General features: G+C 55.7%; 1 protein-coding gene across 1 annotated transcript in view; it reads right to left on the bottom strand.

The window, feature by feature from the left end:
• AP1M1 (adaptor related protein complex 1 subunit mu 1) overlaps nucleotides 1-12,120 on the bottom strand; it is a 28,595-nt gene extending 16,475 nt beyond the window's left edge. Inside the window, exons 1-5 of the mRNA XM_058563607.1 lie at nucleotides 12,002-12,120; nucleotides 5,132-5,288; nucleotides 2,952-3,019; nucleotides 1,236-1,366; nucleotides 380-527 (exon numbers count right to left, since the gene is read on the bottom strand). Coding sequence (XP_058419590.1) covers nucleotides 380-527; nucleotides 1,236-1,366; nucleotides 2,952-3,019; nucleotides 5,132-5,288; nucleotides 12,002-12,043 — 546 coding nt within the window. The 5' untranslated portion in view covers nucleotides 12,044-12,120. The remainder of the gene's footprint in view (nucleotides 1-379; nucleotides 528-1,235; nucleotides 1,367-2,951; nucleotides 3,020-5,131; nucleotides 5,289-12,001) is intronic.
• Between the last annotated feature and the right edge of the window lie 2,040 nt (nucleotides 12,121-14,160).

Genomic DNA, 14,160 nt, shown 5'->3' with positions numbered 1-14,160 from the left:
GGAGCACCACATCTTACACACTCAGTTTTACAGAAAAATGACATACGTTTGTAAATCTAGAGAATGAGGTCCAGAAGGATGACAATGAATTCTTAAGTGAGGTGGTCTTTCCAAACACGGAGCCCTTCGCTCACTGTTTTTTTTTAAAACACTGTGCACGTATTGATTCGAAATAAGAACAAAAGCTAATGCAGATAAAACAAGATGGCGTCGCAATGAGTGGCCCAAACTGAATCCTGCTGATCTGCTGGCACCTAATGGAACCTGAGCATTTCTCAGCGGGTTACTAGTTTTCAAAGTCTACTTGCTTTGATTTCTATCATGGAGAAGACAAAATTAGAAAAAAAAAGAAAAAGAGCAGAAAAGAAAGGAAGCCTACCAGGAGGTTGACGGACTCGATGACATCCAGGAACACCTCGTTCTTCCGGTACTTGATGCCCTCGGAGCGCCAGGACACTGCGTTGGTGACGGTGGCGGGGGGCCGCGGCGCCCCCGTTTCCAGCTTGTGGCCTTCCTGAGTGATGTACCTGTGGAGCACGCTCAGAGTTAAGGCACTCAGGGGCTGACATTCCTGAAAACCGCCCCTCACCGCAGCGGGCTCCAGAAAAGGCAGGCTCTGGCTTCACCTGGGGCTGTCCAATACAAGAATCTCCTATGCTGCCCAAAACCCAACAAATTCAAGTCACAATGAGTGCAGAGTGTCCATTGTTGGGGGCCAAGGAGACAGTGCTGGTGAGGAAAACAAGAAGTGGGCATGAACTCCTCTCCTGGTGGGTGTGCAGGGGGGCCTGAGCCCCGGGAGAGTACCCAGGTGACCCCAACCCCACTTGGAGAACCACAGGCGCCAGAGGTGGGCAAGTTACACGCTTCTCTTTGCTGCCCTTTGCTCCCATGTGAAATGGGAGACAGCACCTCAAACTGTGACTGGAGCGAAGGTAAGGTGAGCGCCCAGGGCCTGATCCACAGGAAGGGTTAACCCACACTGGCCGTCTCTGAAGGACAGGAGTCTAGAGAAAGAAAGTGTTTTCCTCACAGCCTCATTTATGACAATAGAAACAAAGGCAGGTGACTCTCTAAATTTTGAGTAGGAAAAGGATCTAAAACTGCCCAAAAGCAACGTCGTCAACTCCTGTGTGCGGCTGGAGACGGGGCGGGGGCTGGTGACCTGACACGCGTGTGCTTCTTCCACTCCCACATCTGGCAACCTCATGTGTGACGCCACCCTGTCCACTCACTCCTGCAGGATCTTGCTGTCTGTGGTCTGCGGGTAGCCGAAGTCCATGAGCTCATCCAGCAGCTCGTAGATGATGACGAAGTTGTCCCGGATGCTCTCCTCCTCCAGCTCCTTAAAGTACTCGGAAAACACCTGTGGTGTTGGCGGTAGGGCAGGTGGACGGTTGAGAGGAAGGGATGAGCACTTGCACAAATTCATGTGCCCTTCGTGCCCGGAGGCCCAGAGCCAACGGCTCTCTTGCCCACAAGGCTGGGGGCGGCGCAGGTGTCCTCTGAGGCCTGCTCAGAAGCCCTGCACCCCCACCCTGCAGGCTGCTCTCCTCTCCTCCCTGACAGATACCCCAGGCCTGGGCCCCTTGTGAGCCTCTCTTTAATCCCCACTTAACTGTCACCTTTTGCCACTGCGTCAAGAGTGACTCAGGTGAGGGGCAAGAGCCACTGCGGACAGGACAAGTGGCTCTTCCGGCCTCTTCCAGCCTCCCTGAGCTGCCAGTCTGTATGGCTCTGCATGCAGACGCATCTTCCCCATTTCAACAGAAAACTAAGAGGATCAAAGAAGGGACTCGAAGGGAGGGAAGTTCCTTTAGCACTAACACCGAAGCAGAAAGGAAATGCCAACACTCCAGGGAGGAGAGCCCTCCCCACTCTTTGGTCTACTGACGTCCCTCCCCCGTGCTCAGGACCAGACCGCTTGGCCTCCACTCTGGGCTGGTGGGCCGCACCGCCAGGCCCGGCCCTGCCTGCGACCACGCCGCAGCTCCGGAAAGAAGGCCTGTGCCTCAGCCCACACTGGGGCCTTCCCCAGGTGGAGGGACTGCTCTCCTGCCCAACGTCCTCACTGCCCAGGCCAGCCGGTGCCCTGGTGCATGGCACAGGTGGCTCCTGAGCTAGCTGCATGTGGCACCACCTGAGGGACAAAAGCTTTCCTGGGCCCATCATGGGCCTCCTCGGTCCAATTCGCCACTTTCCTCAACCCCGCGGCCTCTGCCTCAGCCAGGCTCCTCCGTTTCTCTTCTGGAAGGCTGCAGCAACCTCCACACTGGCCTCCCTCCTACCATCGAGTTCTTTCTCTATTCAGCAGCCAGAGAGATTATCTGAACTCAAATCACGTCTTGTCAGGCCCCCACTTAAAGCCCCTACCATCTCTCACCAGACTTAGATCCCAATCTACACTCCTCACTAGGCCCTTCACGGCCCCCGACCCTGCAGTCCAGCCCCTCCCACCTTGCAGACATCAGCCCCACACTCTGTCCCTCGCACACTGGCCTGCCTGATGTTCCCTGACTGAACCATGTGCTCTCTCTCAGGCTCCCCAGCTTGCTGTCAGCCTGCGCCTGGCGTGTCAGCTCTCTCCATGGTGCGTCTCGGGCCTTGGGCCTCTGTCCCTTAGAGCCCCCAAGGAGATTCTGAGCAGAGCTGGGCTCTGCCCTCCTTCTGGTTATCCCACCTCCCTAACCCATGGCTCTCAGCTAGCCACCCTCCACCCTTCCACAGCCAGCTGGGGGGCGAACCTTCCCTCGGGCACACTCCTGCACTTTCCTCTCCTCACTAGGCTGTAGAATCCCATACACGGGGCAGCTGGAGCTCCCCCAGCCCTCTTCCTGGGCTTCCAGCCCCAGAACTCCCTGGGGACATGGCAGCCCTCAGGTGGCCGGTACGGGTGACAGAGTAGGACCAGGGTGACGGACAGCCGTCTGTGCGCCCTGCGGCCGACTCACCTGCACGACCTTGTACAGGAAGGAGAACACCAGCGACACGCACGCATTCTTTTTGGAGGTGGCGACCACTGCGTGGCGGCCGCAGTTAAGGAGCATTCAGAGGCCTGGGCCACTGCCTCGCAGATTCCGGTTCACTGCATGTCTTAGGGGACCCCACCCCGGGCTCAGAGCCTCCCCCAGCCTAACCCCCAGCCGTTCACTTGGCCTCGGTGAATAACCAAGCTCCCGGTCCAAGCCAGGCCTGGGACACAGCAGTTACCAGCCGGGTGTGGTCCCGGCCCCAGGGAGCGCTCAGCCGACAGAGGGGCAGCAGGGGCCACAGGGAAGCCCCCCGGCTGCTGAGTTGGGGGGCTGCCTAACGAAGTGATGCCTGACCTGAGAGCTGAAGGGTGGTGTGAGGGCCCTTCAGGTGGGGTGAACAGCCCAGGGGGGAGGTAGCGCAGTTTGTTCTGAGTGGAACGCAGGACCACAGCTGGCCCTTCTCCAAGGTGATCGCTCACGTCGCCCTCCCAAGGTCAGGGCTCCCCGGCAGCCTCGTGGGAAGCAGCTGGGGCCAGTGCTGGCTCTAGCCCTTCCTGCCAGCCTGGGCCCCTAGAACAAACCTTTTAACGAAGTCCCACTTTCTCACCTGTTCAACGGGGTCCTGCGAGCGGATCCACGGAGGTGACGTGTGGCCAAGTGCCTGGCACACGGACTCCTTCCAGCGTGGGGATGGGTCCCCGCCTCACAGGGTCAGCATGTGCTGGGTATTTCCTGTTCCTCTTTCCCCGAGGGGCCTCAAACCACCCGGGGAGGCCAGTTCCTCCACTGCAGACCCACGTGCTGTGCCCTGGACTTCCCTGTTCACGACAGGCCTGTGCCACCTGGCTCCAGGGCTGAGCTGTGAGCTGCAGGAGGGACTGGGAGGGCAGCGGCCACATTCACCTCACTTCCTGCCTCACCCTGGCCCAGTGCAGGAGCCCAGGAGATGGATGCTGCTCCTCCCTCCTCCAGCCTGGCCACATTCCTCCCAGAGCTTTCTGAGGGTGGGAGGTGGGCATCTCTGACCCTCACAGCCAGGCCTTACTGGCCTGTCACCCGACAATGGAACTAGGGACCAGGCTGGGGGGGAGAGGATGTCCATTCAGGCAGGGTGTGCTGGGCAGTGGCACCCAGACAAGCCGTCCCTGGCTTCCCATGTGTGAAACGTTGGGCCCAACTGGAAACTGATCCGATGGCTCCCGTGAGCTCACATACAGCCCCCTCCTTGCACCTGGGCAACCAGTGCCCAGACCCAGGGTGGCTTCTGAGCGGCCACCTCCTTGGTCACAGGCCACCTGTAGCACTCTGCAGAGCTGCCCTGAGGCCTTCCAGAGAGAGATGAAGGATAAAAAGAAGCGTGCGATGGGAGCCAGATCTCAGGGCCCCGGATCTCAGGGCGCTGGGTGTGGGTCCTGGGCCAGCACCTCCCACGCTGTAATGTGCACACAAGTCACGAGGGACGGGACAGAAACGTGGGCCTGCGGGCAGGGGCTCCGAGATCTGGGCAGGTTGTGATGAGTCTCTCCCCTTCACTGTACTACACTCCCCTCATGGTCCAGGCCACCGCCCCTCCCACCGGGACGCCAACCCCAACCTCCTTGCCACCTCCCCATGTCCACTTCTGTTCCCTGCAGTGTGGTCCTCTCAGCAGCTAGAGACCTTCAGAAAACACAAATCTGACTGTATCTCCCCTCCACCTAAAATGTCCCAAAGACTTCCCATCACACTCAGGGTGATGTCCTATGAGAGCCCGCAGCGTGCGCCCTGCTGACCACTCGGGCCTCGCTCCCACCACGCACCCCCTCTCTAGTGCTCCAGCCACCACTGCAGCCTCCGGAAGGAGGCTCGCCTTCCCCGTGGAGAGCCTTCGCCCGGGCCTAGTACTCCTCGTGCCTGCCCACTCCTCTGGCCTAGTGGACACTGGCTTTCCTGTAGGTCTCCTCCGGGATGTCCCCTCCTCAGGGAAGCCTTCCTGGATCCCTGGACCAGAGGTCCCGCTGACATATTTGTCATTGTGTGTTCTCTGCACATCTCCTCTGGCAGCAGGGCACTCCGGGAGGGCAGGGCTGGGTCTGATGGCCCCCACTGGTGTATATGTGTGCACACACGTGCACGTGCACACCCACAGAGTCCCCTGGGAGCTCCCCACAAAAGGATACGATACAGGTTGTTGTGTTTGATCCACATGAAGCGGACGCCGCCGTGGGCCAGGATGGGTGATAGCATGCCTTCCTCCTCCTTCTCCATCAGGATGGGCATGAAGTGCTCCACCTCTGACATGTCCACGTCGCCGCGGTAGTTCCGGCAGATGAGCACCTGGGCGGGGCGGAGGAGAGGAAAGATGCTTTCATTTGGAGGCCCACAAGCCAGGTGCCTGGGGCACAGGGTGAGACTTGGCAGCTCCCTCCCTCTGGGGACCCTGATCACACCCCTGTCCATCAGAGGGTGTAGACTCGAGGCCATCTGATCTCCATCTCCCAGGGAATTCCTCAAGGAGAGCATTTTCCAAAGTGAACTTCCACAGGGGCTAGCAGGGTTCTCTGCAGGGGAAGGCAGGAGGGAGCTACGCGCCAAGAGTCCAGGGCTGAATCGTCTGGGAGACACCAGGTTAAGCAACGCCCCACAGGCTCTCACTGAAGACCTTCTCAGAGCCTTTCCTGTGCTAATTCATCCTGCTCTTCTGCCTGTGTCAGGGCACCCATTCAGGGGATGCTGCTCAGTGTTCACATCCGCCGGAACTCGCCTGTCGCCTGAAGGGGAGAAGCCCTTCTCCTCATTTCTCTCTCTCACAGCCTGGGGGTTGGGCTGCACAGCATCCGGAACCCTCACTGACTGCCAAGGGGAACCCAAAATGGAACCACCACTTGGGTAAAGTTTGGCAGGTTCTCAGAAAGTTGAATCTGGCTTATGACCCAGCCATTCTTCCCTTAGGTATTTACCCAAGAGGAAACGGAACCGTACGTCCACATGAAGAGTCGCATACAAATGTCCACAGCAGCTTTACTTTATTTATTTTTTAATTATGTTATTGAGGTCATAATGGTTTATAACATTGTGTAATTTCAGATGTACATTATTATAGATATTTCCTTACAGACTGCATCGTGCTCACCACCAGCAGTCTAGTTTTTATTCGTCACCATACACATGTGCCCCTTTACCCCTTTCACCCACCCCTCAACCCCTTCCTCCCCGGTAACCACTAACCTGTTCTCTCTGTCCACGTGTTTGTTTATCTTCCACATATGAGTGAAATCATGCGGTGTTTGTCTGTCTGGCTTGTTTCGCTTCACATCATACCCTCAAGGTCCATCCATGTTGTCGCAAATGGGACGATTTTGTCTTTTTTATGGCTGAGTAGTATTCCATTGTACATATACACCACATCTTCTTTCTCATTCATCAGTTGATGGGTGCTTGGGTTGCTTCCACGTCTTGGCTATTGTAAATAATGCCGCGATGGACATAGGGATGCATCCATCTCGTTGAATTGTTGATTTCACGTTCTTTGGATAAATTCCCAGCAACAGAATAGCTAGATCATATAGTATTATTTTTATTTTTTTGAGAAATCTCTATACTGGTTTCCATAGTGGCTTCAGCAGTTTGCATTCCTATCAGGAGTGTATGAGGGTTCCCTTTTCTCCACATCCTCTCCAACATTTGTTATTTCTTGTCTTATTAATTACAGCCATTCTGACAGGTGTGAAGTGATATCTCACTACAGTTTTGATTTGCATTTCCCTAATAGTTAATGATATTGAACATCTTTTCATGTGCCTGTTGCCCATCTGTATATCTTCTTTGGGAAAATGTTCATATCCTCTGCCCATTTTTTGATCAGGTTGTTTGTCCTTTTCTTGTTGAGCTGTATGAGTTCTTTATATGTTTTGGAGATTAACCCCTTGTCGGATATATGATTTGCAAATATTTTTCTCCCAGCTGGTGGGTTATCTTTTCATTTTGTTTATGGTTTCCTTTGCCTTGCAGAAGCTCTTTAGTCTGATAAAGTCCCACTAGTTTATTTTCTCTTTTGTTTCCCACGCCTGAGTAGACATGGTATTTGAAAAGATACTGCTAAGACTGAAGTCAAAGAGTGTACTGCCTCTATTTTCCTCCAGGAGTTTCATGATTTCAGGTCTTACTTCAAGTCTTTAATCCACTTTGAGTTAATTTTTGTGTATGGTGAAAGATGATGCCCTACTTTCATTCTTTTGCATGTGGCTGTCCAGTTTTCCCAACACCATCTATTGAAGAGACTTTCCTTTCTCCACTGTATGTTCTTGGCTCCTTTGTTGAAGATTAGCTGTCCAGAGATGTGCGGTTTTATTTCTGGGCTTTCAATTCCACAGCAGCTTTATTTTAAATAGATTCAGGCTGGAGAGAATGTCAATGTCCTTCAACAGGTAAAGAGAGACACAAACAATGTCCACCCATACCACGGAACACTCCTCAGCCATGAAAAGGAATGACTAGTACTCGCGACGGCATGAAGGAAGCTCAGGATCACTGGCTGAGTGAGAGAAACCAGACAACGGACTGCATATCCCACACAATTCCACTTACATCAAATCCTGGGAAATGGTGACAGAAAACACAGCACCAGCTGGCTGGGGACAGGCTGGACACAAGGAGGGGGGTGAGGACGGCTTAAGGGTGACAGAAGGTGTGCTGATGGCTTCCTGGGCACCTGTACTGAGCAACTCATCAACTACAGGCTTTAAGGAAGCACGGTTTGTTACATGTGAGTTGCAGCTCCCTGAAGGAATAAAAGGAGGTCTGAAGCTTTGCCAGCCGAGCAAGGCTGTGTGTGGAGACGCCGCCTGGGGCTGCTGCCGCTCTCGTGGTTCTGTGAGCACAGCCAGCTGCCAGACTCAGCAACGCGTTGAGAACGACATCACTGAGCTGACCAACCTGGGACCGCCCACCTCGGAGCCCACAGCTTCATGAAATACAGTCTTTACTGCTTCCAGCCGGGAGAGACAAAGAGAACGAGACAGAGAGAGAGACAGAGACAGAGAGAGACCTTTCCTTTCCTGGTTTGTCTTCCGTGGCCTGTGGCAAGGATCCCTCTGGGGTTCAGACAGCCTCTTAAGGACCCAGCACCCAGTGCTGAGCTCGTGGGTACCTGGACCAGGCCCCGGCCGAGGGACTCCCATGTACCCCTCACATACTCCTTGTCAGGAGCATATCCTGCCTCATATACTGACCCACCACGAGGTAGGACTGATTTTTTAGCAGAGATGGACTGTGATGTCCAGAGAGGTGGCGCCACCTGCCTAAGGTCACACAGCAAGCAAAGGTGAGTCAGGATTCTAACCCCACTTCTCACTCCCTGCAGGGCCATTTCTGCTCCATAAACACTGCTTTCCTGGCTTCCCAAGGCCCAGCTTCTTCCCCAGGTAACCAGTTTTGGGGGCTGCCACTGGCCAGAGCCCCCGGGCCCCCAGAGTGCTCAAAGGAAAGGGCAAGGAGCAATTTATTTGCTTTCTCTCACCAGGGCTGCACAGAAGTCCACTCATGTAACAAGCATGCACTGCGTGCCCCTCTACCATTGACCGTGCTGGGCCTGGGGACACAGAGGTGACCAAGACAAACAGGGTCCCTACACTGGGACACTTGTTTAAGGGGAACTGAGAGCCTCCCCCAGGGCGTGACCTTCAAACTGAGGCCTGAGGAGTCAGGTGGGATAGAGGCAGAGGGACCAGGGTGGCTAAAGCTGTGGGGAGGGGCAGGGGGCAAAGGCCATGGGGGGACCTGGGAGCACGGGTCAGGTGGAGTGAGGACAGCCTCGGAGCTGGGCTGCAGGTCCTAGAGGAGAGGACAAAGGCAGGAGACAGGACAGACTCCTGGAAGGAGCAGGCAGCGCTGCGGTGATAACCCTACCCCTGCTGTAACTTGTGACCCCACAGCTCCTTCTCCACAGAGAGCAAGAGGATCTTCTTCAACAGAGGTCAGATCGGGTCTCTCCCCTGCTGAAACCACTGTCTATCCCAGCCTCCCCCATGCTGGGAACAAGCTGCAAGGCCATCCCCAGGCCGTCTGGCTCTGCACAGCCCCTCCAAGCCTCCAATGTCTACACTCCCCGGGCTCACTCCACTCCAGCCATTCTGGCCTCCTAGCTGGCCTCTGAGCAATCCACACCTGTTCCTGCCTCAGGGCCTTTGCACTTGCAGTTCCCTCTGCTCAGAATGCCCTGGGCTGGCTCTTCTCATTTCTCAAGCCTCAGCTCAGACAGCACCTCCTCCCTGCTTGCCCTGGCTGAGAGATCATATCCCATCCCTCTCGACCCCCAACTCCACTTTACCTTCACTGCCCACATCACCACTGCATCATATGTTTATCTGTGTCCTCATTTACTGTCTGTCACTTCTACCAGAGTCTACTACTCCCAGAGAACAGTGACCACTTCCGTCTGGTTCGCAGCTGTGTGCCAGCACTGACAACAGAGCCCAGCCCACAGCAGGTGCTCAGTCAACGTCTGGGGAGTGAGCATGCAGGTGAGGAGACAAAGGAGGCAGGAATAACGCCCAGGGCTCCAACGTGGGCAGCTGCATGGATGGCAGTGTCACTCGCCGAGATGGAGAGAGAGCAGATGGAGGGAGAGTCTGCAGTGGCTGTGGGACTTCCAAGGTGTCTCCGAGGCCAGCAGATCTCCAGATAAGTCCCCTGGACTGCGGTATAAATTTGAGAGTCACCGGCACACTGACGTGAATCAAAGCCTGCCCCGGGAGAGGGACAGTATGCCTGAGGGGCCAGCATCCAAAGGGAGGGCAGCAGCGGAGGGGCCAGCAGACAGTGAGGGAAACAGGGGGCCGAAGGAAGCCTGCTGAGAAGTGTGCTAGTGGCCTCAGCAGCTGCAGAGAAACAAGAAAGACAGGGCGGAGGAGTGTCCACGGAGGGCTTTCTGTCAGCTGAACGTGGCCACGCTGGTTTCCTTGGTAATCAGAGGCTCTGGCTGGCAGAGAGCTGTGTGGTAGTGAATTTCCTGATGTGCCATTACCTTACTTCTGATTAAACGCAGTCTGCGCATGAGGCAAACTTCCAAAACATGAGGTCCGTGGGGAGTGGAATAATAAATGGCATGACGGTTGCTGAGGCCGGGAAGGGAGCCCCCGGCTGCCTCGGGAGCCTCCCGAAAGGCAGGTTGATCCTGCTTCTCCCGGGCTACAATCCCCCTGCGGTGGCTCCTCCTTCCTGGGATCAAAGTGGTCCCCTCTGGCCCTTTCTCCTGTCCGGACACCTTTAACACCCATGGCCCTCCTGGTGCCATCCACCAGGCTCCAGCCTTACGTAGGACTTCCTGCTTGCCAGCCCCAGTGGGCTGCCCCTCACCCCTCGGGCCCACTGAGATGCTTCCTTGTCCACCTGTCTGCCACTTGGTCACCTTTCCAGCTCCCCCATCTCCCTCCTCCAGGAAGCCTTCCGTAACCACTTCTCCTTCTGCCAGCCAAAACTGAGGTTAGGCAACTGCATTCCCTGGGGCCTTGTCCATGCCCTGTGGCTAACCGGATCTGACCGTCTGGATCCATGCGGCTGCTTCCACACGTCTCCCCTGCCAGAACGTGAGGCCCACAGGGTCTAACGCGGACTGTGGGCCCTGGGTGCTGCTGAGCCTCTCTCATGCGCGGCTCAGCGAGTTCACACAATAATGCCACGGAAGCCTCCTCTGACTAATGAGGAAAGTGAGGCTCAGAGAGGAGCAGGCACTTGCCTGAGGTCACACAGCTGAGCAGCAAAGCTGGGTTTTGAGCTCAGCCCTGACTCCACAGTCACCGCGAGATGGTCAGCATGCGGCTCAGTGCACGTAGGAGCTCGTGAAATCTTTGCTGAAGGAACGAGTGATTGGAGACAGGCAGCCTTTGGGACCTCTAAGGACACGGTGGCTGGGGTGGAAGCAAGAACACGTGCTACAAGGACTCAGGGAACACTGCACCCACCCCGCCCCTGGCCTGCCCTGTGTCTTTCCTTGCCTCTAAGAAGGTGGGGGGAAGGAAGCCCAGCACTGGGCCTCACTGGATGTTGACTTTGGGTGCCATCCAAGGCAGGCAACCCACTCAGGGGACTCCAGGGAAGTGCTGGGGGTGGGGAGTGGGGCAGGAAGGGGCAGCCACTTCTCCTCACACCCCACTGCTTCTGAGCTAACTCCTCCCTGCCCCACCTGGGCCTGACACCCACGTCTCCTCCCAGATTGATGTGGGACGCGTTGAACATTGTTGAACCTGTACTTGTTGCTCCCAGGTGCAAGAGGCCAGATCCTCACTTGCTTCCAGCCAGGATGGACTTGGGGAAGGGCGGCAGCCCACTTCTGAGAGGCGTCAAGATCCCTCCTCTCAGACTTAGAGACCTGCCTGGCATTTAGTAGGTCCTCCTCAGACACCAGCTGAATGAACAAATGATTCTGGGTTCGACGCCTAGACCTGTCACTTCTCTGTGACCGGTGTGACCTTGGGCACGCTGCGTCACCTCTCTGTGCCTCACTTTCTCCCTCTGTAAAGTGTCGCTGCCACCACCTACCGCACCTAATCCTTGTCACTCAATGTCACAACGAAGGAACGCTAAGACATACCTACAGGGACCGGCACAGAGAACTCGCCAGAGAAGCAGAAGCTACGTCCCTGAGAGGGCGGGACTGGCCCGAGGGCACACTGTCCTCGTCACGCCTCGCGACGTCGGGCCAAGGGTCGCGCAGCTTCGACGCCGGCTGCAGCCCGCCCTCGCCGCGGCCTCGGTCTTCCGGGGGCCCCCACCGAGACTGGAGCCCCCAGCCCACGGGGGTCAGGGGTGTCGTGCAGCCGGTTACCTAGCAACAGCGGCAGCCCACCGCGTTACCCAGCAACAGGGTGCGGACAGACGACCCTGCCTGGTTACCTAGCAACAGGGTGCGGCCCTCAGGCGAGGCCGACTGGCTTCCTTGCCCAAGACCAGGCTGGGTCCCATTGGCCGTCCCTAAGCAACAGGGTGGGTCCCCACGGGGCGCGGCCCCCGCCGGTTGCCTGGCAACGGGGAGGGTGGGGAGCCCTCCGTACCTTGCCCTTCAGGTCCAGCACGTAAACGGCGCTGGCGGACATGGCGGTGCGGGAAGCCTCGGCAGCGGCCGAGGGCGGCGGCGACGGCGGCAACCGCCAGGCGTTGAGCAAGGCCGGGCGCGAGCCGCCACTGTTCGCCTCCACTTCCGGTCCGGGGAGCCGCGCGCGGACCGTTAGGTCCGGTCGGGGAGGAGGGGCCAGGAGTGCGCGGGCGCAGGGCGGAGTATGCGCAGGCGCAGTGCGCTCTACGTGCTCTTATTTCCCGCTTCCGCCTCAAGCATCCCGGAAGTAAGGTCCAGAGGGACGAGGTCGGGCGGGGCCGAGTGAAGCAGGGCATCCTCCAGCTTCCCGCCTGGGCCCCGAAGCCATGGCAGCTGGAAACCCCGCTGTGGGCCAAATTAGGTGAGAGATCCCGGTGGTGGAACCCACCTAGGGCCCAGCCCTATGGTACTCATAGTCTGGTGGGGGAGTCTAGGAAACAATCATATACAGTCGCCATTGCGAAATGCTGTATGGGGAGAAGTAAGGAGGTAGTTACTTGGAAAGAGGTCAGACTCTCTGAATGGCAGTCAAGGCTTATCAACAGTCACTATCTGTCACCTGTCAGTGTCAACATTCGTCAGTGAACAGGCGTGCCTGTTTATTGCTTGGAATGATCTCCTAAAAACCTCCCCCCACTGAACCTAGGCGAAAAGCACGTGTTTCATTTCTGTAGTTAGTGCCCACGGTGGGTAATGCAAATCGTGACCTCTCATTAATCAATTGAATATCTCATTTGGTTTTATGAACACTCAGGCTGTGGAGAAATGTCTGCATTCTGTCCCAATGAACCATCACACTGCTTTGGGGATCCCAACCGTGCAGTATCAGAACCATTTACTCAGGCTGCCTGCCTTTCACTCATCTCTGTTTGGGGGCTCTGAAAGATGGCATTTGCAATAGATCCTCCACTTAGGATAAATGTAAGTGCAGGAAAATCCAGAGAAGAAAACTAATATCTGAAGACTACCAAGTAAATCCTGGGCTGGAAGCATTCTTGCACAAAGCAGCCAATGGAGGCCTTTTGACAATTATTGGGTAAGAAACCCTATTGTACCTAGCCTCATACTTTGCCCAGTTTGTTGCAATGTTTTAGAAAAACATGTCTTTTTTAAATTACAAAACTGTACATCTCACTGAAGAAAAAGTGAGTAAATGCCAAAAATTATAAGGCAAAAAGAAAAGCCACCCAGGAAAGGTGACTCTTCTCATTACAGAGCATCTCCTTTCAGCCTTGCTCTGTGCCTCTGTCAAGGAGGCTGGGGGGAAGACATTGTACAAGTCTTTTGAGGAAACAAAGATTCCCAAGTGCCAAGAGTACCACCACGGTAAACACTCTTCACACTTAAATTACTTGTAACTTCCTTTTCTCCATAAGTGGGGGAATTCGAGTCACATCTGAATTTCATCCTTGGCATTTATGTGTAATGTATAAGCCAGATTTGACCTCTGCAACATCTCAGAAAAGACCATACCTGTTGTGGTAGACCAGGGTTTCTCAAACTTTGCTGCATATTAAGGTCACCTGGAGAGCTCTGAAAACTCGCAATGACCGAACCCCACCCCAGGCAGCATCAGTGGTTCCTAATGCTCTCAGGAGAGTCTAACATACAGCATAAATTGAGAACCACTGTGGTAGATTGTAACAGTGATGGCCCCCAATAAACCACACCTCCTGGTCTTCATGCCCTTGTGTAGTTCCGAGACTCTGGGTTTGACAACGTGACTTGTGTTGGCCAATGGAACAGGCTATGTGGAGAGCAGTCTTGGGGGATGAGATGCCATCTTGGACTTTCTGGCCCCAAGGAAGCCAATGCAGCTACACATGTGTACTAAGCTACACCTCAGGGAGCAGACCCACCCAGATGAGCACTGTCAACCCCCAGAATCGGGAGAGAGAACTCCTGTTGTAAGCCACTCTGTTCTGGAGTGGTGTGTTAGGCAGAATTAGGATGTCTATCTTCCACTGTACTGACACAGGCTTTTCCAGCACCACATCACGCTCACAGACCTGCACCGCTGGCTCAGGGATAGAAAAGCCCTGACCCCAATGCTGGGGCACGCTGGGGGAATCTGCCCAAAGGAGCCACTGCTAATGAGAGGATGTCACCTCTCTCAAG

This window comes from Diceros bicornis, chromosome 20, assembly GCF_020826845.1.
Source record: "Diceros bicornis minor isolate mBicDic1 chromosome 20, mDicBic1.mat.cur, whole genome shotgun sequence".
NCBI lineage: Eukaryota > Metazoa > Chordata > Mammalia > Perissodactyla > Rhinocerotidae > Diceros > Diceros bicornis.
The sequence above is the reverse complement of the archived record's forward strand: the minus strand, read 5'-3'. Positions and strand labels throughout refer to the sequence as shown.